At 46.5% G+C, this 25,474-nt stretch overlaps 1 protein-coding gene across 2 annotated transcripts; it reads left to right on the top strand.

Annotated features, from left to right (window-relative positions):
• The first annotated feature begins 11,136 nt into the window (after positions 1–11,136).
• CDIPT (CDP-diacylglycerol--inositol 3-phosphatidyltransferase) lies at positions 11,137–18,903 on the top strand. Of its 2 annotated transcripts, XM_054995006.1 has the most exons (6): positions 11,137–11,648; positions 13,204–13,338; positions 14,176–14,329; positions 15,091–15,172; positions 16,472–16,553; positions 16,663–18,903. In XM_054995006.1, the coding sequence occupies exons 1-6, from the start codon at positions 11,606–11,608 to the stop codon at positions 16,812–16,814; spliced, it is 648 nt and encodes a 215-aa protein (XP_054850981.1). In that variant the 5' UTR covers positions 11,137–11,605; the 3' UTR covers positions 16,815–18,903. The 2 variants fall into 2 exon arrangements, with proteins under 2 accessions (XP_054850981.1, XP_054850982.1); XM_054995007.1 differs by lacking the exon at positions 13,204–13,338.
• Positions 18,904–25,474: the final 6,571 nt, after the last annotated feature.

Genomic DNA, 25,474 nt, shown 5'->3' with positions numbered 1-25,474 from the left:
AGATGAGGGGGGAAAGGGCAGCGTTCACGTCTCCATTAGTAACCCCTCCAGCCTCCTTAGTGAAATTCACATCACACTTTTGGAACACTGAGTCAGGATAACTAGAGAGAGTAAGGTCAGGACTACATCACGTGGGGCTAAATTGAAAAGGAAGCAGTGGAAAACAATACAAAGATGGCATACTTACCTGGCAGGGGAGACACCATGAACACGAAAACAATACAAAGATGGTATCTACCATGGAAATGACATCATGCCATAGGCCCAACAGCCATTTTTTTAAAAATTAACTTGATTTTATTCAGCTTGGTTAAACAGATAACAAATAATAACATAACAATTATTAACATAACAATGCAACCGAACTATACAACCAACCAGCATATATGATAAAGTCATCTCATCAGATTAGAGCATCAACATATTGTCATGTTTACAGTATTGTTCAGAATAACAAGTCTTTTGATACCAGAACCAGCTTACGCCGATTCAGGGGCTCCAAAAAAAAGACAAGTGTTTAGGGAGATGGATATCCCAACAGCCATTTTGATTTTTCTCCTGCTGCCACTCCAAGCGATGACGGGAAAGGTGAGCTGGGGAGTGAGGTACTCCCAGGAGCTAGTACTGTCTGCAAGTTTTGGGAGTCCGTGGCCACTGGTTTGCCCTTACCTTTGAGGCCTTGTCTACAGTATGCCCAGATGGTGAAGTGAGTAACAGTTGCTGCCGTCCTTTAGGGTTGCCAACTGTGTGTTGGGAAATAACTGGAGATTTGGGGGGGAGGTGCCTGGGGGGGGGTTGGGGATGGGAGGAACCTCATCAGGGTATAACGCCATGGAATTCACCCTCTGAAGTTGCCATTTTCTCCAGGGGAAACTGATTTCTGTAGTCTGGAGATCAGTTGTAATTCTGGGAGATCTCCACCCGAGGTTGGCAACCCTTCCTTCCATTCTCGTGATGTTGCTTGCTCACTTGGATAGGGCAGGCATATAGGAAGCGGAGGGAGGAAAGGGGGCTAGGGGCTCCATGGTTTGGCAGTGAGTCTCCTGCTGAGGCATACTGGATCCTCTCGTCCCGGAACACAGTGGGGGCGCCACATCAATCCGTCCTTCTCTTTTCTCCCATAGCAGGATGAGGATGTGACAGATGAAGAGGAGAGCCGGTCTCTGCAGATCCGAGGGCGAAACCCTTCACGCCACAAACAAGTATGTCCCCCCTCCCCCCCCCCAAATCTGGTAGTTAACTTCTAGAAGAGGTACCAGGGCTGGAAGGCCTGTTCCTTCAGACTAGGTTATGCAGGGTGAAGAGAGTTCATAACAGCTTAGCATGGGATTGAGAGGAGGAAACATGGCACACCAGCTCAAAGACATGCTTCTTTTACTACTACAAAAGCAAACAAGGAATCTTGTTGCTCCCAGCTAATATATCATGGCATAATCTTCTGTGGACTAGAGCCTAATGTCAGATGCTTAATTTTTGGGTAGGTATAATAGTGGGGTGGATCCTACCCCTATGTAGGGATTCCAGGTCCCCCTGAAAACCAGATGGTACACCTACCAGGTCATGTGGGGAGAGAGGCGCACTGGTGATGTCATTATGTCGCTGGCTACGTGCTGTCATCACTCCCCATGCACCCAGAAGTGACATCAACTTGTTGCCGGGGGCGGGGGACTCCAGGGACACTCTGGTATTTACACAAAACAGTATGGTTTTGATAGAGTTTTGCCTAAACACCAGAATGTCCCCAGTGTCATGTTGATGTCACTTCTGGGAGTGAGGGAAGTGACATCAGTGCATCAGGATGCTGCCCCTAATCCTCCCATTTCCTCCTCCCCTGGCAGCAAGAAGTGCTGCCAGCGGGGGAATGGCAATCTTACTCCTATTCTATCCTTGAGTAAGATTTATTTATGTATTAAAATATTAGGCCCCACCTTTCCTCTGGACTCAGGCTCAAAGCTTTCCTCCAGCTTAAGTGACTCTTCCACTAAAGGAAGAGCCACCTAAATTGGAGGAAGCCTCCTTAGTTGGATCCACCTCTCTATGCACGCCAGGATGCCTTCACTAGACCCAGAGCAGCTGCATCAGATTCTGGCAGCTTTTTAAAGTTTGCTGTTAACCAGGGCTTTTTTTCTGGGAAAAGAGGTGGTGGAACTCAGTACCGCACTTTGGGTCAGCTGGAACAAGGGGGGAGTTTTTTAAAGTTTAAATTGCCCTTGGTGAAAATGGTCACATGGCCGGTGGCCCCGCTCCCTGATCTCCAAACAAAGGGGAGTTTAGATTGCCCTCCACGCCGCACCGCGGAGGGCGATCTAAACTCCCCTCTGTCTGGAGATCAGGGGGCGGGGCCACCGGCCATGTGACCATTTTCAAGAGGTGCTGGAACTCCATTCCACCGCATTCCAGCTGAAAAAAAGCCCTGCTGTTAACGAACCTCTTTGACTCTCTTTCCCTCCCAGCTTTAGACTTCCCTGATGTGATTTCTCCCCACTGGGGTTCTTCTCTCGCTGACTTTGTACTAGAAATGGCTATCCCAATTATGTTTAGAAGGACAGGAAGAGGCACAGAAGGACAGTGCCTTTCATAAAGGCCCTCTTGTCAGTTATTCCCAGGACAACCTTTTTTTTCTTTTATTTGTTGCTAGCTGACTCAGGCGCCATTAGCCGAATGGTATGATGTAAATGGTTTAAAGAGTGATCCTCAGTTGGTAGATATATAGAGATACCATATTGTGACAATGGTGGAGTACTGCACTTCCCCCTTCTTTTGGAGTTTGAGTGAATTTGCAAGAAACAGCTTTTCTCTTAAACCAATATTTTTTAAAATCCTACCTATATATGTGTGTGTGTCTACATGAAGGATATACGTCATGTAAGCAGGGCTTTTTTTCAGGGGGAACGCAGGGGAACGGAGTTGCAGAACCTCTTGAAAATGGTCACATGGCAGGTGGCCCCGCCCCCTGATCTCCAGACAGAGGGGAGCTTAGGCGGAGGACAATCTAAACTCCCCTCTGTCTGGAGATCAGGGAGCGGGGCCACCTGCCATGTGACCATTTTCTCCTAGGGCAACCCACTGATTTCCACCACCTCTTTCCCCAGAAAAAAAGCCCTGCATGTAAGAATAACAACATTCGATCTATATACCGCCCTTCAGGATGACTTAATGCCCACTCAGAGTGGTTTACAAAGTATGTCATTATTATCCCCACAGATTAGATTAATTCTCCAGAGTCCCATGCTCTTAACCACTACACCAAACTGAGTCTTAAGCTGCAGTTCTTGAAAGCTTATGCTACAATTCTTAGCCAGCGCAGTTTAATAGTTGGAATGTTAAGTCCTGAATCTGGGAAACCCAGGATCAAATCCCCGCTCTGCCATGGAGACTGGCTGGGCGACCTAGGACCAGTCACACATGCTCAGCCTAACCCACCTCACCTCACAGGGTTATCGCAGGGGGAAACGGAGGTGAGGAGAATGTTGTGAGCCACTTTGGGTCCCTCCCGGGGAGAAAAGTGGCATATAAATGAAGTGAATAGATAAATAAAAATAAAGTAAGGATCTACATATTTCTATGTTGATTATGATGCGACAGATTAATGCAGTTACTGCTCTGGAATTTGGGATGACTAGAGCTGGCGCATTTGTCTATTTACTGACTAATAGGTTAAAATGTTTTGATTGGCCAAATGGGGGCCCCAGATTATTTGTTTGTTTAGCTTATGTATAGCCCACCTTTCACACTGGGACTAAAGACAGATTACAGACGAAAGAAAGAGGGGAAAAACAGAAAATTTTTAAACATTCAAATTATTTTTAATGCAAGTACTGATGAAAGCCCCAGATGACAAGACATAGAAGAGGCATTCCCGTACTAAGATAGTGCCTGCTGAGACATGCATAGGCACCACCTAAAGTGTCCTTTTTTTTCAAACTGTTGCTTTTTCTCACATGCAATTTGTACAGATGGAATTGTTTAATCCATCAATAACTCTCGCAGTCATTCAACTAAAGTTGCAGTCCTATGCACACTTAGTTCCATGGTACTTAGCACTGGTATGGCATGGTATGCTTTGCTTAGTCATATGACAGTCATGGTTAGTATGGCTGAATGCTGAGACGTGGCATTAAAAGTAGGATATGCTGTTGCCTTTAGCCACTCCTATGTAGGAGGGTTTGTCAAGAGACTGACAAAAGTGGTTTACCGTTGTCTTCCTCTGCATAGCAACACTAGTCTTCTTTGCAGGTCTCCCATCCAATAATTAACCAAGGCCAATCCTGCTTAGCGTCTGAAATCTGACAAGATTGGCTTGCCTTGGCTATCTGGATCAGGGCAGCTGTTTTTATAACCCCTTCAATATCTTCCAAAGTTCCCCAGGCCTATTCCTTCTTTCCTTTTACCAGGTGGAGACAGTACTTCTAGAAGATCAGATGGGGGGCACATATATGACTCAGCGTCGCCGTTCACCCCGGCGGTCCCCCTCAGCTGGCATGGAGGGACTTTCCCCACTGGTGTCCGAGGAGGACCTCAATACCATTCAGGTACTGATCTGCCAGGCATAGGAAACTGGAGAGGAAATGGCAGGAGAGGCAGTCGGGAGAGGGTTGTGGTGGTTGTGCATGCTAACAGGCACAAATCAACCGAGACAGCTGTCCTTGGCATGGGGATGAAATGACGGGAAACTCTTACAGGTTGACTTCTGCCTTTATAAGCCATCAAGGAGGGGGCAGACAACAGAGAGAGATGGAATCTGCAAGGCAGAAGGAGGATGGAGTCCCAGCCACAGACAGGGTCTATCATTTTCCACTCCAGGCAAGTGGAATGAGGATTGTGCTCATTCTGCAACTAAGCAAGCAAATTGCAGAATGCAGAATCCAGCAGGTCTCAAGAATCCCTTGAAAGCCAGGAGGAAATGCATCATGAAATCTCTGAAGCCTGGCAGACATTCTGGGGATCAGTCTTTATGCCTCATATAGCTCTTTGCCCCTCTCTGGGATTAGCAGAAGCAGGAAGAAAACTCATACAGATTAAGCAAGGTGCAAAATGTCACCTTCCTTGATCACGGGTGACTTTGGAGCAGAAATATGACCCTTTTCCTGGCGATGAGTACTGGAGATAGGGTGACCCAATGATAAGGAAGACCAGATTCTTGTAATAATTTATTTTTAATTACTGCATAAAATTACCTTCCTCCAAGAAATTTATGGCAGTGCGGGATTTCCCCCCATTTTTGTCTTCACAACAGCCCTACAAGGTAGGATAAGTTGAAAGAGGGCTACTGGCTCAAGGTCACCCAGAAAGCTTCATGTCTTGAAGGGAGGTTTTGAATTGTGTGTCTGCCCAGTGCCCTGTCCCCTCCAGCATGGTGGCTCTCACCTTGCATAAATATGTAGAAGCAGGACTTTTTTCTGGGAAAAGAGGTGGTGGAACTCAGTGGTGGAACTCAGGACAGCACAATGACATTGCTTTGGGTCAGCTGGAACAAGGGGGGAGTTTTTTAAAGTTTAAATTGCCCTCGGTGAAAATGGTCACATGGTCGGTGGCCCCGCCCCCCCTGATCTCCAGACAGAGGGGAGTTTAGATTGCCCTCCGTGCCGTGCAGCACAGAGAGTGGTCTAAACTCCCCCCTGTCTGGAGATCAGGGGGCGAGGCCACCAGCCATGTGACCATTTTCAAGAGGTGCCGGAACTCTATTCCACCGCGTTCCAGCTGAAAAAAAGCCCTGTGTAGAAGAAGGAATTCCAGAAGGTGCAGCTTTTTGTGTCTCACCAAGCCATGTCATCATCTAGGCAATTATTAAAGGCACAGAAACCTTGTGTACACGCCAAAACATGCATAAAATACATCAAACCACCACTGGCAGGCAGAGAAAGGAAGACAGGAGGGTGGGTTTTCACAATACCATTCCTGAGGTCATCTTTTCATCACAGGCTTCTGCTCTATTTGTTTTCACAGGCTTAAGGGCTATCATCCAATTCATCCATTTTATATTTCCATGAGCTATGGGATGGAGTTTGCGCTCCACATTTTTAAAATGAAGAGTGCTAGACTAGTACCTGAGAGACCCAGGTCTGAATCTCCACTCTGCCCTGGTAGTGCATTGGGTGACCTTGGACCAGTCACACACTCAGCCTAACCTACTTCACAAGGTTGTTCGGAGGATAAAATGGAGGAGGGAAGAATGTTGTAAGACACTTTGGATTCCCATTGGGGAGAAAAGTGGGGTATAAATGAAGTAAATGAACTCAATAAGTGAATGTATGTAAAAGAGCAATAGCCATTTGTGCCTCCCCCTGAGATATGGCAATCCTACACATCACACTTCCTGCAACCTGGCTTAACTGCTCCATCCCTATTTGCACCTAGGGCTCCATAAACCTCCACGTTCTCTGTTAGAAAACCAGTGACAGCACTAAACAGGAGACAGAACAGGTTTCAGCATCAAAGTTGGGGGCTTTGGACCTGTGCATTGCTTCTCATTTCCTCCCCTCCCTACACTACAGCCCCTGATCTGCTGCCCCTCCCGCCAGGGTGGGTCAGGCAAGTTCCTGAGTAAAGTGACCCGACGCAAGGATCAGCCTCAGCGGGGGAATTCGGACAGCGACACTGACCAGTCGGAGAACTCGGCTAAGGACACTGGATAACCTGACTCTTCCCCCAGCCCCCCCATGTATTCACAGAAACCATAATAAAGACATGGCTTAAACCCCATTCCTCTTGCCCTCCCCTGCCAAGACCCGGATGGCCGGGCAGGGCGAAGGGTTAAGCATCTCTCACCGATTAACAGCGCAATCCTGAGGGCTGCCAGGGTGCAGGCGGCTGGCCATTGGCTCAACAACAGCACCCCCAATCTTTTCCCTAAAGGGTTCCAGCACAGGCCCAGGGTCGGATGAGAACTTTGTAGGAGGGCTGTCTGGGCCGCAACCACCTTAGCATCCCCAGCACAGGGCATCGCAGGGGTGCAACAGCAAGGCTGTGTTGGACAGGGGGAAAAACCCCATCACAGGGCCTGAAAGGCACCGATTCCAGCCAGACAGAACCGGGGCAGCCGTGGGGAAAAGGGAGGGATCCCTCCACCCCACAATGCAAGAGTGATCTGAATCAGGGCCACTCAGGAGTACGCTCCATGTCATGTAAAGGGGCAACCGCACTGCAAGTGGCTTGGGGACAGCCAAAAGGAAATAGGGCCAGGCACGGGTGCCCAGGAGTATGGCTGCCATGCCAAGGCTCGTCTCAGGCCATTCTCACTGCTGGCAGAGTAGGAGGAGGGCTGCAGGAGCAGGGGCTGGCGCAAGACCATGGATCGCTGCCCACAGGTTCCCCCGGAAGCAACTCCGCGCATGACTGCCTGCCTTCCACATTCCTAGTGAGCACCACAAGGTGCTCCAGGTGCCTAGCAGCCACCCCCAGAGTCCCTGCCAGCCCCTCCAAGCATGGCTTACCCGGGGACACAGCATCCCTCCACTTGTGGCGGGTCTCCAGCCACTCCCCCTTGATCTCTGCCCACTTGGAAGAAAGCGTGCAGGATGCACTGTGCTGGCCACGGGGCCTGTGCCCAGGGGCCTGGAACTGGTTCTGAGTTCGACACTCCCCTGGGGAATCACTGCAGCCGCAGCACCCAGGACTGGCCCAGGAACTCCACAGTGCACAAAGTGTATTGCCAGGCAGGGAGTTCTGTAGCCACAATGGCCTACCCGATGGCTGGTGCCCATGTGGCCAAGGACTATATTAACTTTTAGTCTTCCCCCCTCTTTTACGGTTGTACCTCTATGTCATAGTACACTCTTTGTTATGTTGTGTTCTGAGTAACGTTTATTGGTTCATAATGCATGTGTATATCTGGTACTCACGGAAGCATGGCCCAGGCCACCACCATCTCCTTGAGGCAGCTCTGGGGGAACTGGGACCATGAGGTGTGGGCAAAGAGCTGGGGCCTGGCCGGGAGGGGCTTCCGGGGAGGGGGGGCATCATGGAGCTGCCCTGGATGGTTCCTGCATCCAGCAGCAGGTGGATGGAATATTGCCACCTGTAGAGGAAACAGATCGCATAGAAGTGTGGTGGTGGAAATGCTCAGCTGGCAGCTAACCCCTGTCTGCTCGAGGCATCCCAGAGCAGCAGAGTCCTGCAGTTTGGCCTGGTGAGGCCTCCATGCCTGGGGTTTATCTAGTACTCCAGTCATCCTCCACGTAGTTGGTGGTATCTGCTGGAGAGGTGTGGCTACACGCACAGGGGTCTCAGGGCCACTGGGTGTCTGGCATCAAGAGTGGCAGACAGGTACCTGGAGGGGCGGCTGATGGAGGTTCTGGGGGGGGGGATGCACGGATGTGAACATTGGGGATGGACTTGGTTAGGGTGGGGCCAGGCCTAGGTGAAGGGCAGTTCCTTGGGGCAGCAATGCAACTGCCACCTTCAGAGAGTGGTTTCCTTGGAAGATCATGGGTATCACGCCCATGACAGCTAGCCTAAAAAATGTGCACGTGTGGCGTTGTGCTGCTGCCTGCCCCAGGGTCCCCTGCTGCAGCTTCCCAAGCGTCATCATAATGGTGTTCTGGACTGTGTTTGGGCCTACTTTCCTTTGTGGCTCACATGACTGCTTAGCCAGGGTTGTGAGTTTGGCTGGCTTGGTGCAGCCTTGGTTCCAGTAGGTCAGTATAATTTTTGATGGGATAACTTTTTATCATTTCTAGGGAATGTTACCAGGCTGAAGCAGCTTAAGGAGTCAAGTAACTTCCACTATGTCTCCCCTGGTCTGACTCTTCTCTCACTAGTGCAGCAGGTTTCACTGATGATCTGCCAACATGTGGCTGGGGCAGGGCTGTGCTAGTGGCCAGAATGCTGCACTGACACATCAAGCATATATTGGAGAGTCACAGGTGTAGCATCCAATCGGCTCCGAGTCACACTCCCCGCCCCCCTACCCCAGGATTGCGCTGTAAACATCCCTGCATAATTAGTTCCAAGGGAACTGTTGGAGCTGGGTTAAGAAGTACTATTGCCAAGGGGTCAACTCCTGTCCATGATGGTCTGGAAGAACCATTCAAGCAGCTAAAGTTGCCACCTCTTCCAAAACATTTCCATAAAATTAAAATTAAACAAACCAAAAATACCCAGGCCATTGCTCTTTTGCATATATTAGTCAAATGACATATAGCCAGAGTGTCTGTTGATGAGAAGGCAGCAACACAAAATGACAGTACATCTGCTGCCTGGGTCATTTAATTGAAATAAAGGAGTACCGATTTCTCCATTCTCAATTGTCTTAGTCCAATATGTTTCCCCCGGTAAGGGGTATGAGTGTATGTTTGTCAAAATTCAGACCCTTTAGTGGGCTCCTGCAGAGCTAAGGCAAATTCAGCCTTACTTTCTTGTTTCGCCTACCACACTTGGTGGAATTCTCCCTCCTACACAATCCTTGCTCTCTTAGTACCCCAATAGAATGTGCAAAATAGTAACATATAATAATATTACCTTGCTGTTTCCTGGTATTACAGGGACCTTTCTAAATCATAATGATTTCTAAGCAATAAAAATCAGCTGTGATCTATGTGGTGTAATGAAAATAGTTGGACTGGAAAGGTATAGGTTCAAATCCCTGTTCAGACATGAAGTTCACTGGGTCACCATCTCTCCCAGCCTAAAAGTTTCACTGGATTGTGTGTTTTTTTAAAAAAGCTTCTATATATGATCATGTTGAGAGACCAAGACAACATAGTAAAATGTATTTAATCACTTGCTTGGCCATCATTACTTCACTAAAGCAAAACGCTTAAAAGGAAATTAGAGGTTGAGATATTTTACTAGTTAGTACCTCATCGCCATTATACCAGCGCTGCCAGCAAAAATAGATGTAGGAAATTCCATCTCTATTCATTTTTTAAAAAGAGAGAAAAATTATTTTGATTCCAATAATATTGTGAATTTCATAGTGTTTGCAAATGAAACATGGGTTTAAAAAAAACCAAAACCTTAATTTTGCAAAAAATGATTGCCCGCTCTTAAAGCTAAACTTTTTTATGTTAACTCTCCAGATGTTATGAATGGTAGCCATCCTCTTGGTAAATGTAATGTAGCAATTTCATTAGGTTGCAACATCCTCCAGAAAGCTGTCTTCCACTGAGTTAGGTGGGCCATCTGCTCCAATTAACATGAACAGTAGCTTTGTTCACACGTTACAGGGAACACACATCTTGCATGTACATGCATACATGTATTTGTAAGAATGAGCAAACATCCATTCATTTCACAAATGAAACGGGGGACCAACATCTGGATAAATGTAGGGTTTCAAGCACACATGCATTGAATATAAAATGAGAATTACTCAACGCAACACATATATAAAGAAAAAATCAGGTGTACACTGTATACAAACTGTACATGTGTTCATTGTAACTTGTGAACATGGATCCTCCAATGTTCCAGGGGCAAAAAAGCTTTACCAAGAGGTGCTTTGAAAGATTGTTAAGGAGTGAACTTTCTGCGCACAATGCACATGCTTTACTGTTTAGCCATGATGAGCGTTTCCTATCATCATAGTAATACTGCCATTAAGGTTGCCAAATCCAGACCGGAAAATTCCTGAAGATTTATTGAGGGGGCCTGAAGAAAGCAAAGGAGGGAAGGGACTAAAGCAGGGTATAATGCCATGGAGTTCACCCTCCAAAGCAGCCATTTTCCCCAGGGGAACTGACCTCTGTCAGCCAGCGATGAATTGATATTCCAGGCGATCGCGAGGCCCCCACCTGGAGAATGGCATCCCTAACTGCCACAAACATATCCACATAACAGTGTCAAAGGTACTCTATGACCGGGATCCGCCACCCTTTCATATGGGAAATGTCATTTCCTTCCTCCTCCCATAGTTTCCAATTGGCTAAACGGATTCCTCCGCCTGGTTAATACGAGTAGAGGCGGGTCCAAAACGGCTGCCATCCTTTGGGCTTCAGCGCTTCCGACAAGTGGGGCCTGTCTATCGCCAGTCCTCCGAGAACTCTATGAGCAAGTTAACTTCCAGGGATAAGAAAATGAAGAGGGGAGGGGAGGAGTAACCTCTCTAGTCTGAAGTCTATTTCTCCTCTGTGGTTGGGCTAAACCAAATCAGAAGGCAGGGGTGGAAATGTATTTCCGGAAATGGCTGCTGGGGGAGGTGGCGGCGTGTAACATTCTGCGCGTAGGAAAAGAGTAGGGGGAAACAATGGGCGCTTTGTGGTGGCATTCTCTTCTCTAAGCTTTTAAATTTTAATATATTTTTAAAGTAGCCCCCCCTTTTTTGTTTCTTCTGGTACAGTCCAAACTAGCAGAGAGCGGTGAATCATAAGGGCTTTTAAAGTGACAGCCGAGGTCTCCCGCTTCCAACCTGTATAAGAGCCGCTGAAGATTGCAGAAAGCGGACCGAAGCTGGTGCATTGGGGGGGGAAAGACAGCGAGGAGAGCCCGGACTCCTGGAGGGCGAGGCGAGGGTTGTGGGTGCATTAGAGTAAAAGCAGCTGGAAGGCAGGGCTCTTGGGAAGGGTGTGTGTTGTAGGCGAGGCAGTTGCGCGCTCTAAATCTTGCCTTGGACTCTGGGGCTGGGCACGGTTTGCAGGACGGCGCGGATCTCAACGCGGCCCCCAGGATGAAACAAGAGAACATTTTCCTCTTCGTGCCCAACCTCATCGGTAGGTAATGGGGGCGGGGAGTGCTTGGCTGGGGGAGGTCTCGAAGCAAGGCCTGCATTTCCAAAATTGTCTGATTACATTTTTAAAAATCCCTTAGACCAAAGTTGAACTGTATCATACATCATCCCTGCCCTGTTGTATGTCCCGGCCATTGATTGTATTGACTCGCGCTGTGTGATCCGCCTTGAGTCTCCGCGAGAAAGGCAGACTATAAAGAACGTCAATTAAAAATGCAGGTTTTTCTCTGATTGCATTTGGGGGCTGGTGTTAATGTGCTGCTTCTGCAACGGGGATCCTCCAAACCCCAGAGGAACGAGAAGAGCCGCTTGTTGCCTGCGCGCCTCACTCGTCGGCTCCCTCGGCCTGGCCCAGCCCGTTCCTTGGCTGAGGCAGGTCTTTGGTCTGAACCACAGGAGTGCTTTTAATAGGGCGGATAACCGGCAGATGGTGGCTGGAGAGTTCCTGGAATTACAACTGATCTCCAGGCAACAGTGATCCGTCTGTGGACTCTGGCATTGTGCCCTAGTGAGGTCCCTGCCCTCTCCAGGCTCCATCCCCCAAATCTCCAGAAATTCTCCAAGCTGCCCTCCTCCCCAAATCTCCAGGTATTCCCCATCTCAGAGCGGGCAACCCTATTTTACAGCCTGTTGCTTGGATCTGCTTCTTTGTCTTTCTCTTATGCTGACCTGATCCTGTTCTGCCCATTTCTTGACCCGCAACTGCAGCTGAAAGGCGGTAGCAAAGATGGAGAGGAGTGCTGGGCCACCCGTCTCTCTGATCAGAGCTGGCCTGCCCACTTTTGCTGCTGCTTTCCATCCCATAAGGAAAAGGAAAGGCACTGAGAGGAAGAGGGAGGTGTACAAAGTCCCAGGGGCCCTGAAGCATAATGAAAAGCAGGTCATGCCGTCTGTTTCCGTATGATATTTGGGCTGGGTTTGTGGGCGAGTCTGGGGGCAGCCTTGATGAGGAATACAATTCCCCATTTCTTCAGCACCATACACGGAACATAGAATTACAAGCCACAGTTTGAATACCGTGTGTCTTGTGCAGGCCCGGTGCCAGGTTTTCTGGCGCCTGAGGCTGGGGGGCAGTTTCAGGACGGTTGTTGCCTGCACATGCGCACACCTGGACTGCGTGATGACATCACGTGGCAGGCAGCTGGGATGGCGTGCATGCGTCCTCCCAGCCGTCCCACTCAGTTGCTCCACGCACCGCCCCGGCCGCCTGCTGCGCCCAGCTGGGATCACGGGGCACCTGAACGGGAGGGCTGGGAGGCTGCAGCAGCTGCGGGCCAAGCAAGGCAGGCATTTGGGGCAGCATCCGAGTGGCTTCCCAGCCCTCCAGCGCTGCCCCGGCCCCAGCGCCCCCTCCGACGCCTCAGCGCTCGAGGCGGCTGCTTGACCTGCCTCTATGGATGCGCTGGCCCTGGTCTTGTGGCTGGAAAACAAGAGGGTAGACTTTGGGAGAAGCAATGGATCAGTTGAGATTGGAGAAAGGGCTGAAATTTGGGACGGATGATTCAAGGACCCTGTCTCCCCCCACTTCTCCTTTGCAGGTTATGCCCGCATAATCTTCGCGTTCATTGCTTTCTATTTCATGCCAACGTCCCACTTGACAGCATCTTTCTTCTACCTGCTGAGTGGCTTCCTTGATGCTTTCGATGGCCACGCAGCACGGGCCCTTAACCAAGGTAGGCTAGGCTGTGCTGCAGCCAGGTATGTGCCAGCTGGCAATTTCTTCCCCAGGGTATGGATGGAACAGGCTTGTCATCATCAGACCGCCCAGTTTTTCTTGAATTTATTTTAAGAACTGGCAGGGCTTGTTGGTAATGAGTGTAAACCATGGAATCCAGGGATGTAAGTTCTGCTGTGAATTCGCTAGGTGGCTCTAGGCAAGCTACTCTCGCTTGGTCGTCTCCCCTCCCCTTTCAAACCTGTGAGCTGATGACAACAACGTTGGGCCTATTTCTGCAGAGTTGTTTGAGCACGTAAGAAATTTACCTCAGGGCACGCTCTCCCTATAGTAGCATACCTCTGAATAATTTTGAACACTTAATTCATGTTTATCTTATGCTAATTTTGATTAAACACAGTGCCGACATTGATCCTGGGCAGGGATCTGTTGTGGTGATCCTTACCAGTATTGAGTACTAGCACCATTGGAAGGTGGGATTTCCCAAGTCCTGAAGGGAAATGGGTGGAAACAGTGCAATGATCATTCAAGTTTATTCAAGTTTAACTGCCCATAGGGCGTACACTATAAAAACAGACTTAAGAATGAAAAATCACAGTAAAACAAAAATGTATATATGAGTACTGGCACTGTTTTCTTTTTTAAAAAAACTCTCATTGTGGGGATGGGTATTCTGTACAGCTTGGGGTCCCTACAGTACCATTTCTAGGTTTTCTTTTTCTAATGCTTAATTTCTAGAGCTGATGCTTAAGGAAGTACATCAGAAAGAGTACAAGGAGAGCTCAGTCCCCCCCCCCCGTACCTTTTCTTTCTTAACGTATGACCATTCTTCCAGGCACCCGATTCGGCGCCATGCTGGACATGTTGACTGACCGCTGTGCCACCATGTGCCTGTTGGTGAACCTAGCCATGCTGTACCCTGAATCTGCCCTCTTGTTTCAACTCAGCATGAGCCTCGATGTGGCCTCCCATTGGCTCCACCTCCACAGGTATCAACTGGGGGAGAAGAATGCGATGGAGGTCATGACTCTTGAGAGTTCCTTCTTGCTGGGATTGTTCGTGATCTGACAAGCCAGCTTAGCCCTGAGTACTTCTGGCCTTTGAGATTTGCTTTCGATTGTGAATTTGTTCCAATATGCACAAAACCCACGTGGTACAGTCTTTCTTGGGCTTCACTGTTTCAGAAGGCAGGTTGGGGAAAATGCATTTTGGAATGCTGTTGAACATTTAAAAGAAAGAATATGCAGAGGAGGGCTATGAATTAGGTAGTCCCTGGCTCAAATTCCACATCTGAAAAAGGTACCTTAGAAGAATGGCTTAACTTCAGCCTGCTTCCATCTGCAATGTGGGTGGGTTAATAATACTGCCCTACCTTCCAGGGTCATTGTAAAGATTCCCACATGATGTACATGCATGTCTTTTAAACTCCTTTAAAGTGCTGGATAAATGCTGAGAAGGTCAATTATTTTTTTATCCTGAAAATGAGCAAGTTAGGGAGAAACCGAGGTGAACACTTCTTTATACAAGTTGTCTAATTTCAATTTTTCTTGGTAAAGAGTTTTGATTTTTTTAAAAAGGCACACACAGTCCTGATGGCTCTGCAAATGGCTTGTTGAGAAGCAGATGGAAGGGGAGATTCACTGGGGAGAAATCAATGGAAGGAGAGATTTAGGAAGGGTTTGGAAGGTGGCTGTGAAGAAAGACCAGCGCTTTGAATTCCTGCTTTCACTTCTGCCTCTGCTTCTTCCAGCACAGTGGTGAAAGGTGGAGAGAGTCACAAGAGCATTGATTTATCTGGGAATTGGATCCTCCGGATATATTACAACTCCCGGGTGAGTCCTACTTAAACTCTTTCCTCCTTTTCTCCCCATCTCACTGCGCATCTCCAGTCTCTCCCCACGCTTACCCTTTACCATCCTACCTTATTACCGTAGCTGCTGAAAAGCGAAAGGAAGACTCCACCACCACCACCTCTGAGTGGGTCCTCCTCTCTTTCTCCTCTGTATGTGGAAAGAAGGATGATTTACTTTAAAAAGAAAATTGAGGGGGGTTCCTAAAATAATTTGCTAATATATTCAAAAAGATGTATGCAAAAAAAGAGGTGTTTTTGTTGTTCCACAAAACTAACGTATATAAAATAGCGAAACCCCTAAAATAAGAGATGGGCGTACAAAGTTATGGGAGCTGGCAATAATGAGTTAAGTAACCCCATACTTGGTAAAAGAAGGACAGCAAAAGAATAGAAGTTAAACAAAACTGGAAATGATTTATTCTGTATTGGAATAAGAAATGCCCTAATATTAGAGGATCTTTCCTGTCCTAACATAAACGAATCCTTTTTAGTATGTACTATTGATTCTGTGTATACAGTGTGTGTACAATACTTCTGATATTGCACAAGTTGCATTAATAATACACAGCAATATTCAGTGCATGATGGGAAACGTAGTTCTTCCCAACTGATCTAGCGGCTGGCAAGAATAGGCCTTCTCTCTAGGATTGTGGTCTCTCTCCCATAAAAGTTACAGGGGATAACTTCCTTCTTCTTGAAGGGGCGGTGCTGAGCGCCTTCAGATTGTTTGGATTATTTCTATCCCATCTTGATGAGTAAGGGATTACAATACTGAAGTAGAAACCCAGAAAGTACAAAACATCCATACGTATACAATAAAGCCACATAAGTGCCAATAGTAAAAGAAAAAAATCACCATATAAAAATACCTGACAAGCAGCAATCAGGATTTTTTAAAAAGTTGCAATAAAAAGATCCGCTTTTTTTTTTAAGTCAGTGCAGTTAATAGCTTGCCTTGTACAAAAAGTCTTCCCAAAGATCACATCACTGGTAGCTTCAAAGAGAAGAGTTAGAAGGGATTTACGCTGTCTAGGGGTGACTTCCAAGAATGTTCAGTCTTGGGCCGCTGCCTACTTGATTTCCAATAAGGCTGGCTTAGAAAAAGCACCACCTGCAGGCCTCAGGGGGAGGGAATGGTGGGGAATGTTTCAAACGGCATCGTTGACATCTTCTGTTCTGGTGTGCAAGCACATACAGAATATCAACCCCGGCCACTTCCTTTATGGTTCTTTTTCTGAGTCTGGTTTGCCTAACAACCTCTTTTTCCTCCTCCTTTCAGACCGTTCTCTTCATCATGTGTGCTGGCAATGAGCTCTTCTACTGTATGCTGTATTTGCTGTGCTTCGGGGAAGGGCCAGAAAGTGAGTATGCGGAGTGGAGACAGTGTAGGGGATGGTGGGATGGAATGGCAGGGCAAGTGAAGGCTGGGAAGCATCTGCCTCTTTCGTTTGTTCCCTTTGCACCATCTAGTCTTGCCAGGACACATGGGTCTCTATCGCCTGATACTGTGGGTTTCCACCCCCATTGCCATCACCAAGAGTCTCATCAGCCTGGTCCACTTGATCTCTGCCTCATGCAATATGGCGGCTTTGGATGCTGCAGAACGGTCGAAGAGGAAGTAGTCTTTGAAGAAGACGGTGCAGGGGAAGGAGCATCATTTCCCCTTCTCAAGATTCCACCGGGACCAGCTGCCAATCCTTTCCATGATGGGATGGGGTTTCGTCTCAGATCAGCCACTCCAGTCGTTCTGTAGTTCTTGCTTGGTTCAACACCTCTTCTCACACTTGTCCCCCCTCCCACACCCTCAGCAATAATGTTTTGTGGCTGTATGTGGGTGGGACAGATCCTGTTCTTCCTGGCTGCTTCTTTCATTTCCACAGTGCTTTGTTCTCTATGGATCATTGGCTAACGGGAGGAAATTACCTCAGTTGTGGGCTGATGGAGAGAAATTTGGTCCACCATTTTGTGAGCTGCTAAATCAATGCTTATCTTGGCCTCATGGTTCTGTTCCTTGCACACCACTGGTGTGTCTTCACCAGTGGAACAAAATTCACTCATGAAAGTGGCCCTGTTGCTTCCTGGCCTAGTTGTCTGTTTTCCAGACATATGGTAGAAGTATCCCTTTAAGCAGGAAGGCATATCTTTCCAATAATTCTCCCAAATGTACCTGGGCGTAGGCATAACCATTTACTTTTAACTATCCTTGCTTGAAAATGAATATCCTATGCTTTTATTAATTAACCTTACTTGTGACTTCCTCAGAAGGTCCCATATCCAATTTTGCACTATCCTGGACTTATATCTGGCAGTTCAGTTTGACCACTGTGGATCCATTTTAACAAGAGACCGGGGTGGGGTGCTCTCACAGTATGTTTCCACACAACTTGTATGTTTCTACAGAAATGCTTGATGATAGGGGCCATTCAGTGTTCACTGAATTACCTTGTCTGCCCCCCTGGGCTGCATTTGCTACATAGCTTTGGTTTTCTCTGAGGGAATAGAGAAGGAGCCATTTTGTGGCGGCAGTGCCAAGTCTTTTGGCTGTGACACTTCACATACAATTTCAGACTGTCCATGACTGAAACCTGCTGATTTCCTTCCATCCCCCATAATCATGTGTTTACACTTTCTAAGGAGTACACTAGGACTCTGCTGTGAGATAAATGATTACTACTGTTGGCAGCCACCTTGTTTACTGTAATTTCTCCCTTCTTTATTCAAGTGTTGCCTGCCCTGCAACTTTGTCCCCAACTTTGTCCCCAACTTTGGGGACAAAGATATAACTCACCTTTGTTTCTCTTATTTGTTTTCTGTGAGGCTCTGGGTTAGGATTGCCAGCCGAAGACTGGCAATCCCCAGGAGCTTTTGAGGGTGGGGCAACGTGTTGTATGACCCTGCACCATCTCTGCTGGTGGCATAGCCAGAAGTGACATCATGTGCTGCCACTTCCTGTTATGTGATCCACAAGTTTAGTTCCCACAATTTCTCCTGTTGCTGTTCTGGGCAGCAGCAGACGTAGGGGCCTATAACTGGAAACCAGGTCCTCTTACTGGGTCTACACTCATTCCCAGAGATGGTAGAGACTCAAAGTTTGAACTGGTAGGATCCTTTACTCTTTCCTCAATAATTTAGGCAGTCGCTTTAAGTTGCCCTATTGCCTCATAGTTCTATTCCCCTGTATGAACTTTTTTCCAGCGATGGCTAGGTTTACAGTGACTTGGTGGCCATCTTGGATCTCTCGATTCCTTTTCTTTCCCCCTGAAGAAGTTAATTCTTCATATTGGCCATAGGAGTACTGATCAGACAGTAGGAAAGACGGATGGACAATAGCAGCAGAATTGGACAGCCTTATTAGAAGAGGCAGGTTTAGAGGCATTTAAGAGTTGGTAGCCATATAGAAGGAATCATCATTGTATATTGAGCCAAAGAACTGAATTTGCCACACACCTCAGCTTCAGGAGGGGAGTGGGAGCACACCTGCTTAGCTTGGTAATTTATTCTTCCTTGCTTCCCTTGAATGCCCCATACCGTCTCCTTCAGGAGGGGATCAGTGTTACCTTGCAAAACCTTCACAATAGCACTGCCACACCTTCACAACCCCAATTGTATGTAATTTGTATGTGCTTTTTTTAATTAAAAAGACTTTGTGCAATAAGAGGCATCTCTCTTTCAACAGAGAGTTGCTAAAAATAAATTACTGTGTGATCCGTGTATCTGAATTTAGTTGTCTTTGAGATGCTCTGATAGAAAGATTTGGAAGAATAGCCAGGATATCAGTGTGTGCTGAAAACAGTTCCCAGCTCATGATTTAACTGTAACCTAGAATTTATCAGCAAAGAATGGTCGTTTCCACATGGGAACAGGCTTGCATGATTTCCCCATTGCTGTTGCGGCTGCCAACACAAGACAGCAAACATGGGGCTTCCACAGGAAAGGATTCCCTGCCCCAGTCCTTCAGCAGCCGTTCCCTCCTCTTCTGGGCTACCAGGGATTTTCCAGAGATTTTTTTTACAAATAGGCAATTGAATATTCTTATATTAATATAGCATTGCAATGATATTCCAGGTTCTCTGAATCCCCAGCTTTCTTTTTTTTTAAAGTAATTCTCTAGCCGCTTTCATTGTTAAGTTATACCTTTCCCCTTATCTCTTCACAATGAAAAAGGCTAGGGGCTGACTTTTCTGATGAAATCTGGGAATTTAGAGAAGCTGGTACACATTGTTATATCAATACAAAGATATTCAGTTGCTGGGGTTTTTTTAAAGCTGTCCTGGTAGTAGGGGGTTTGACCTCTACAGGGTCACGGAAAATGACTGCTGTTTGTGCAGGGATTTCCAAACTTTCCCACCCATGTGGCAGCCATCCAGGCTTTACTACAATCTTTCTCAAAACTTGGGAGCATAGCAAGTTTGAGAGAGGTTGGGGAGAAGCCAGGGAAACCCTGGGAGGTGCACAAATGCACTATGGTGCTGTGGGGAAGCAGGGAGAAATCCTACTTCCCAACAACATCAAACCCTTGCCAAAAAAACCTTGTGGAAATGGCCAGTATGATCAAGCCCTATTGCAGCAGGGTTAGAGAGCTCTGAGCCCGGATTCTAAATCATGGCTAGTGTGTGTAATCTGTGGCAAGTCACTTTTTCTGTTTGCACAGCCAGTTTCGTGTTTTTGGATGCTTCTGCCTTTTTGTGTGAAGTAGGTCAAACAGCAAATAAAGGCAGTGATTTTTTTTTACTGTACAACTTCAGAAATTAGATGCTATTCTGTTATTAAATATGGTTATGGAAGGGCAATCTCCTTGCACCTAAAAGTTTTTTAAAAATTGCAGAGTTCAAGCTTAGCCTTGCAGGAAATTCTTCATATGTAAGCACTGTCACACACGATTCCCTCGCTTATAAGTGGTATAGGCCAGAAACAGTTTTATTATTAGCTCAGTGGTAAAAGTCTAACAATACTGAGAGATGAAGATAGATCTAAACAGGTAGCCATGTTAGTCTGTCTATAGCAGTAGAAAAGAGCAAGAGTCCAGAAGCACTTATAAGACTAACAAAATTTGTGGTAGCTCAAGCTGTGACTCCCAAAAGCTCATACCCTACCACAAATTTTGTTAGTCTTATAGGTGCTTCTGGACTTTTGCTCTTTTCTACTGAGAGATGGAGAGGCTTAAGTAGGATTGATCTGAGAGGTCTGCAAACCGCATTCCAGTCAGGAGAGAGTGACTTTAATTAATAAATGACTGTGGAAACAAGAATAAAAGTTACATGCGTAGTGTTTAAGTAAAAAGATACCGAGTGACTTGTGAATGATTTAAATCTGTCGGGAAGAGAGCAGAGATAACTGGATTATCCAGTGGATTTTGAATACTGGGATGCTACTGGACCCAAATCTTGCTCTTCTGAACAAGACTCACTGAAAAAAGGAGTTCCAGTAGTGTGTGTGAGAATTAACCTAGTGCACAATCCACTAGGAAGGTCTCTTGAATGAAGTGCTGTAGGTGATATGGACTAACAAGAGAGCAAGGAAACTTAGAGCCAACATTGCAATCGGTCATGGTGTGTACTGGAAACTGTCCAATGTAGTAGTTCCTCAGTTATTCTTCAAAGTATCACACAGAACCCTCATTTATATCAAGAGAGCTGGAAGATTAACCTACTGCTTTTTCCCAGTGTGGGGGGAAATCTCTGATTCCCTTATCCTTTGAATTTTCCCTGCTTGAAGCAGGAGCAAAAAACCCTGTGTTTCTGTTGTGTCGTTTTCGTTTTGCCTTCATGCGGTTAACTATAATCTTCACCCCTTCCTTAAGCACTCGCTGTCATGAGAAGTGCATTTCTTGCATGTATAACACACTGGGTGGAATCTTGATACAAAACTCAGCAGCGTGAGGATCTTTGTATAGTTTTGGGTTTTGTTTGTTTCAGGCTTCTAACAACATGGCTATAGAAAACCCTTAAACGCTTGGGTTGTACTTCTTAGGCCAGAAGGCAAGGCAGAACTATTGCTTTCTAAGGTAGCAGAAGCAAAATAAATGATGGCATATAATCCATCTCCATTTCTTAAATTGTAGAATTTGGTTTTCCAGGTTATGGAAACTGCTTTTTTTTAAGGGGGAAAAAGCCTTAGTAAGGAGGAATTACAGTGACCACCCACCCACATCCCCTGCCACTGGAGGTTTCCTGGAAAAACAGACAAGACACTGGTTTTCATGCATCTGAGTTTATTTACTCGATTCATGCGTTGATACAAAAGTCTGTAGCCATTTATAATTTAACCATGTCCCTTCTCCCTTGCCCACCCACCCTTTCTTTATATTTACTGGTATTAGGACTCATAATAGTTGATGAACCCTCAAAAAATAACAAAATTGTAAATAGCATGAAAGGCTTGGATTGGTCCCATGCTGAGAAACAGACCCCCCCCCCCAAATCCTTTCCTCTTTCAAGTGAAATCATTTCAATCAGCAAGAAGAACCCATATGGAATACAAAAATGCAAAAAAATGAACTGTAAAAAATAACAGCAAATGTAGTTGTGTGCATAACACTGATCCGTTTTTGCTCAGCATTGTGCATGGGATGAGCAGTTGAGCACCATGTAAAGAAGGATGAATTGTGCTTTGTTGTTAAAAGGGAATGTTTGAAAAAAATGGACCTCCACATAAGACAGTTCCTACTTCTATATCTCATGGGAAAGCATGAGGTGCAAGTTGCATTTCTAGTGCCATGGTGCGGCAAAGGTGAAATGAGCCCCGCCCCGCACCACCATTGCCTTCGGAGTTGTGCTCGGTGCTTTGGAAAGTATGAAACTAAATAAATATCTCGAGGGGGAGGGAGGAAATAGAAAATAAAATCTCCCTGTTGTTTGTTCCCCCGTATAAATCTCATTTCCCCACCTAAAATCCAAAACTTTGCCCCCACCCCCCCAAATATGAAAACATCTATCAAGCATCATGTCAAAGATATAGATTATGTGTTTTTTTTCATTCAGTAATTGATATGTGTAATGTAAAATTCCTCCCCTCCCACTAAATTAATCCTCCAGCTCCCCACCCCCATACACCAAACAGACCATTCCCTAGTTATTCCCCCAGTTTCTGTTTTTAACCCTTAAACATCCCACTCCTCTAGTCCTCACCCAGCCCCCCTCCAGGTTTGGTTGTTGTTGAGAGCCAGGTGAGAGTATAAAACTGGAGGAGGCAACCGATCATTTTATAGAATTTGGGGGGAAGCTAGTATAAGGTAGCTTTGAGGCAACAGCAAGCCACCCCCCCCAACATATCTTGAACCCTAATTTCATCTTAAATCCTGGTTTTAGCAGCTCATTCTCCTAGAGGGTTTTGAGTAGGGCACGAAAGGCTAGGCCCTTCCTCCAAGCAGACTCTTTGGTAAATCCCACAGATTACATTCCCTCTATTTTTTTTCTTTTTGCCTTTGGGTTGGCAACTGGGAGGCTTCAATGGGGAGAAGGCTGGATAAGTCCTTTCAGGGGGGCAGGAGTCTTTGGTTACCAATTTGTATGTAAAGTCCTGATTCTACCCTCAGTGTTGTCTACATTGAACTCCACAGTCTCTAAGATTTGCAGGATCTCTGCCTCCCTCCATAATCATTTTGCCACCTCTTTCTCCTTGCATTCATACTCTCTTACCCCTTTTCTTCCACCCCCTATTTTCACCTTCACTGGGCCACCCTTCTACCCCAGTCAAGCCCTTCAAATACTTCTTACTGCTGTTTTCCCGAGTATCTGTCCATCGAAGCCCTTGTGGTCCCTCTGCATTGAATCTTATCCCAAATTCCAATTTTCTGATCCCTGCCCTTTCAAAAGATATTTTTCTTCCCTTTGTACCCCACAACTCCCCCCCCCACGAATATTAAGTATATAAAAACATGCAGATAGAATACTTGCATTTCAACATCAAAAGACAACAGCCCTGCCCTGCCATTCTCTTCCACCCAGAGGTTAACTATCCCTAGGATGGGGGGGAAATTGCCTTTTCTTCTACACCATGCACCCATCAAAGAAAAGGCAATTTTTAAAAAGAGGATGGATGAGGGAAGGTCAGAGGTTAATAATTCGTGCAGATGGGATTAAAAGAGGGAGGCTGTTAAGGACCCCCTTTCACCCTAAATAAAGCCCTGTGCCTTTCCCACCAAGCACAGGTTTTAAAGGGGGAGGACAGCAGACCACGTCTCCCATAGTCTCCCCTGCTGCCCTCCCCCAATATGTAACAGTCTGAGGGGAAAAAAATTAAAGTCACATTGTGCCGGGTGTAAATTCGTGTCTGACACACACACAATTCTTTGCTGGTGCCCTCCCACCCCCCTCCTCAGTTTTTCCATCCAGTAGCATACACAGTTGTCCATCGGGCCCTTTAAAATATTTCTGTGGTTTGGTATGGAGTGTATGCTCATTCAAGTATTCCTCCCTCAGTGACTTAGCATTTAGTTTGTTCCTGCCGTCAGCAAACACTTTTCCAGCGGTGCCCTTCTGCATTCTGTGGCTCTGCTTGCCAAGGCGCTCTTCCCCCTTTGCTGCTTTCCATTTAGAAGGTGTTCATTCCTATTTCTGCTCCTCCAAATTTTGGCTTATCCGTTTCTTTTAGGGTGACTCTTCAGTCCTTCACACTGATTTCAACCAACTCGTGCATCTCTCCATCTGTTCCTTTCTCATTCTACCACTCCAGATAATATTTAGTTGACAAAAAGACTCCCTTCCTTGGGTGGTTCTCTTTCTTCTTTTCCCACAGCTGGAGCCATATGCGTAGTTAAATGTTGGCTTCCAAATGGCATTGATGGTACAACTGTCATATAATTTTTCCATTTTGTAATTCTCACATGGTGTTCTTGCACATGCTTGTGTATGAATGCATGGAGGTACCTTCCTCAGTCCGGCACTTTCCCATTCTGTTGTTCCATATGTTGGTATATATAACACACACACAAGTAGGGAAAAAAACACTTGTTTCTATGCCTGATCTTTTTGCTCAAAAATATTATAGGCGTACATATCTTCTAGTAGCCCTTGTCTACGCATGTGCACACACTCACACGCACATTTTTTATCACTGTCTTTGGAAGTTTCCTTTCTAGATTACGTGCCTTCCTCATTCACCCTTCCTTGGCTTCTCCATTCCTTCTAATCCTGTGATTACGAGGGCTGCATCACTAAACACACTTACTTGGGATTAAACCCCATTGAACTCAAGGGGATTTTCTACCAAGGAAATGTGTCTGGGATCAGCCTGTAGATCTTCAGGTAGCTAATCCTCTGGCTATTGTGGTTTGCTGTCATTGATAAAATGTGCCTTTCTTACCCAGCCTCAATGGGCATGGCCTGTTCTCTGGTTTGCCCTAAAACAGCCCTGAATTAGTTTCTTTTCCAGCTGATTCCTCTCCCTGGTTGCTATTTTCCCTATTTTAATAGGATTCAGACTACAATAGCCAGAGGACTGAGACAGCTGGAAGACCTTTCTTGCTTGCCTTCATACCCAGGTCAGCTTACTCCTTCCCTGCCCAAAGGAGGAGTTTTGCACAGACCGAAAGCTGGCGATCCCTGCACTGGTCCAGGAAGAAAAGGAACCCTTTTTGGATCATGTAATTTTTCTCATCCCCAATGGGATGCCTGACAATACTCTCTGTTTCTTCACAGGACTTATATCCTCCCTCCCCCACAGTCCCCTGGCTCTTTGGCTATTCTTCTGGCCTTTGAGGCTGTCTTTTCCTCCTTCCTTTCTGCACTTATCTTGTTCCTTCAACTCACCAATAACTCCACCTTTCCAATAACATCTTCTACCAGGCTGTTCTGCTCTCCACAGGACTCTGGGCTTGTCCTTTCTTCTCCATGCCCCCAGCTTTCACGCTCCAATATCCATTTGTTCTGAGCTGTAATTTCCTGATGGTTGATTTTATTCCTTCCTTTCCAGCCAAACACCTCCACGGCCTTTCTCCTTCTCCTTCTGGTTAACTTGCTGAGTGATGGATTTAGCTGTGTGCACCTCTCTTCATGCCTTATGCATGCAAACAAATCCCCTCGGAATATGCCTCCTCCTTCTAGAGCATCTCTGACGCCTGGTCAGTGTCTCTCCATCACCAGCCACCCTATCCAGCTCCAAAACCAATCAAAGGCACTGGTCCCTCCCCTCCCCCTTTTCTCATCTTTTTTATTTTGTCTTTGTAAACACGATGGATGAGAGCAGAAGAGCCCACAAAGTGTTTCCTCTCGTCTTTGTGCTGGTTCTGTTCACTGGGTTCCAGCAAATGTGTAAACATGCTCCCCATCTCCTCCACAGGGGA

This window comes from Eublepharis macularius, chromosome 12 (assembly GCF_028583425.1).
Source record: "Eublepharis macularius isolate TG4126 chromosome 12, MPM_Emac_v1.0, whole genome shotgun sequence".
In the NCBI taxonomy this organism is placed as follows: Eukaryota; Metazoa; Chordata; class Lepidosauria; order Squamata; family Eublepharidae; genus Eublepharis; species Eublepharis macularius.
This window is presented reverse-complemented; position numbering and strand designations above follow the sequence as displayed.

Excerpts from the sequence above, each read along its gene's own strand:
- CDIPT (XM_054995006.1), top strand. The coding sequence starts at position 11,606 with ATGAAACAAGAGAACATTTTCCTCTTCGTGCCCAACCTCATCG. Across the intron at positions 14,330-15,090 it reads CATTGGCTCCACCTCCACAG|CACAGTGGTGAAAGGTGGAG; the intron begins GTATCAACTGGG and ends TGCTTCTTCCAG. Across the intron at positions 16,554-16,662 it reads CTTCGGGGAAGGGCCAGAAA|TCTTGCCAGGACACATGGGT; the intron begins GTGAGTATGCGG and ends TGCACCATCTAG.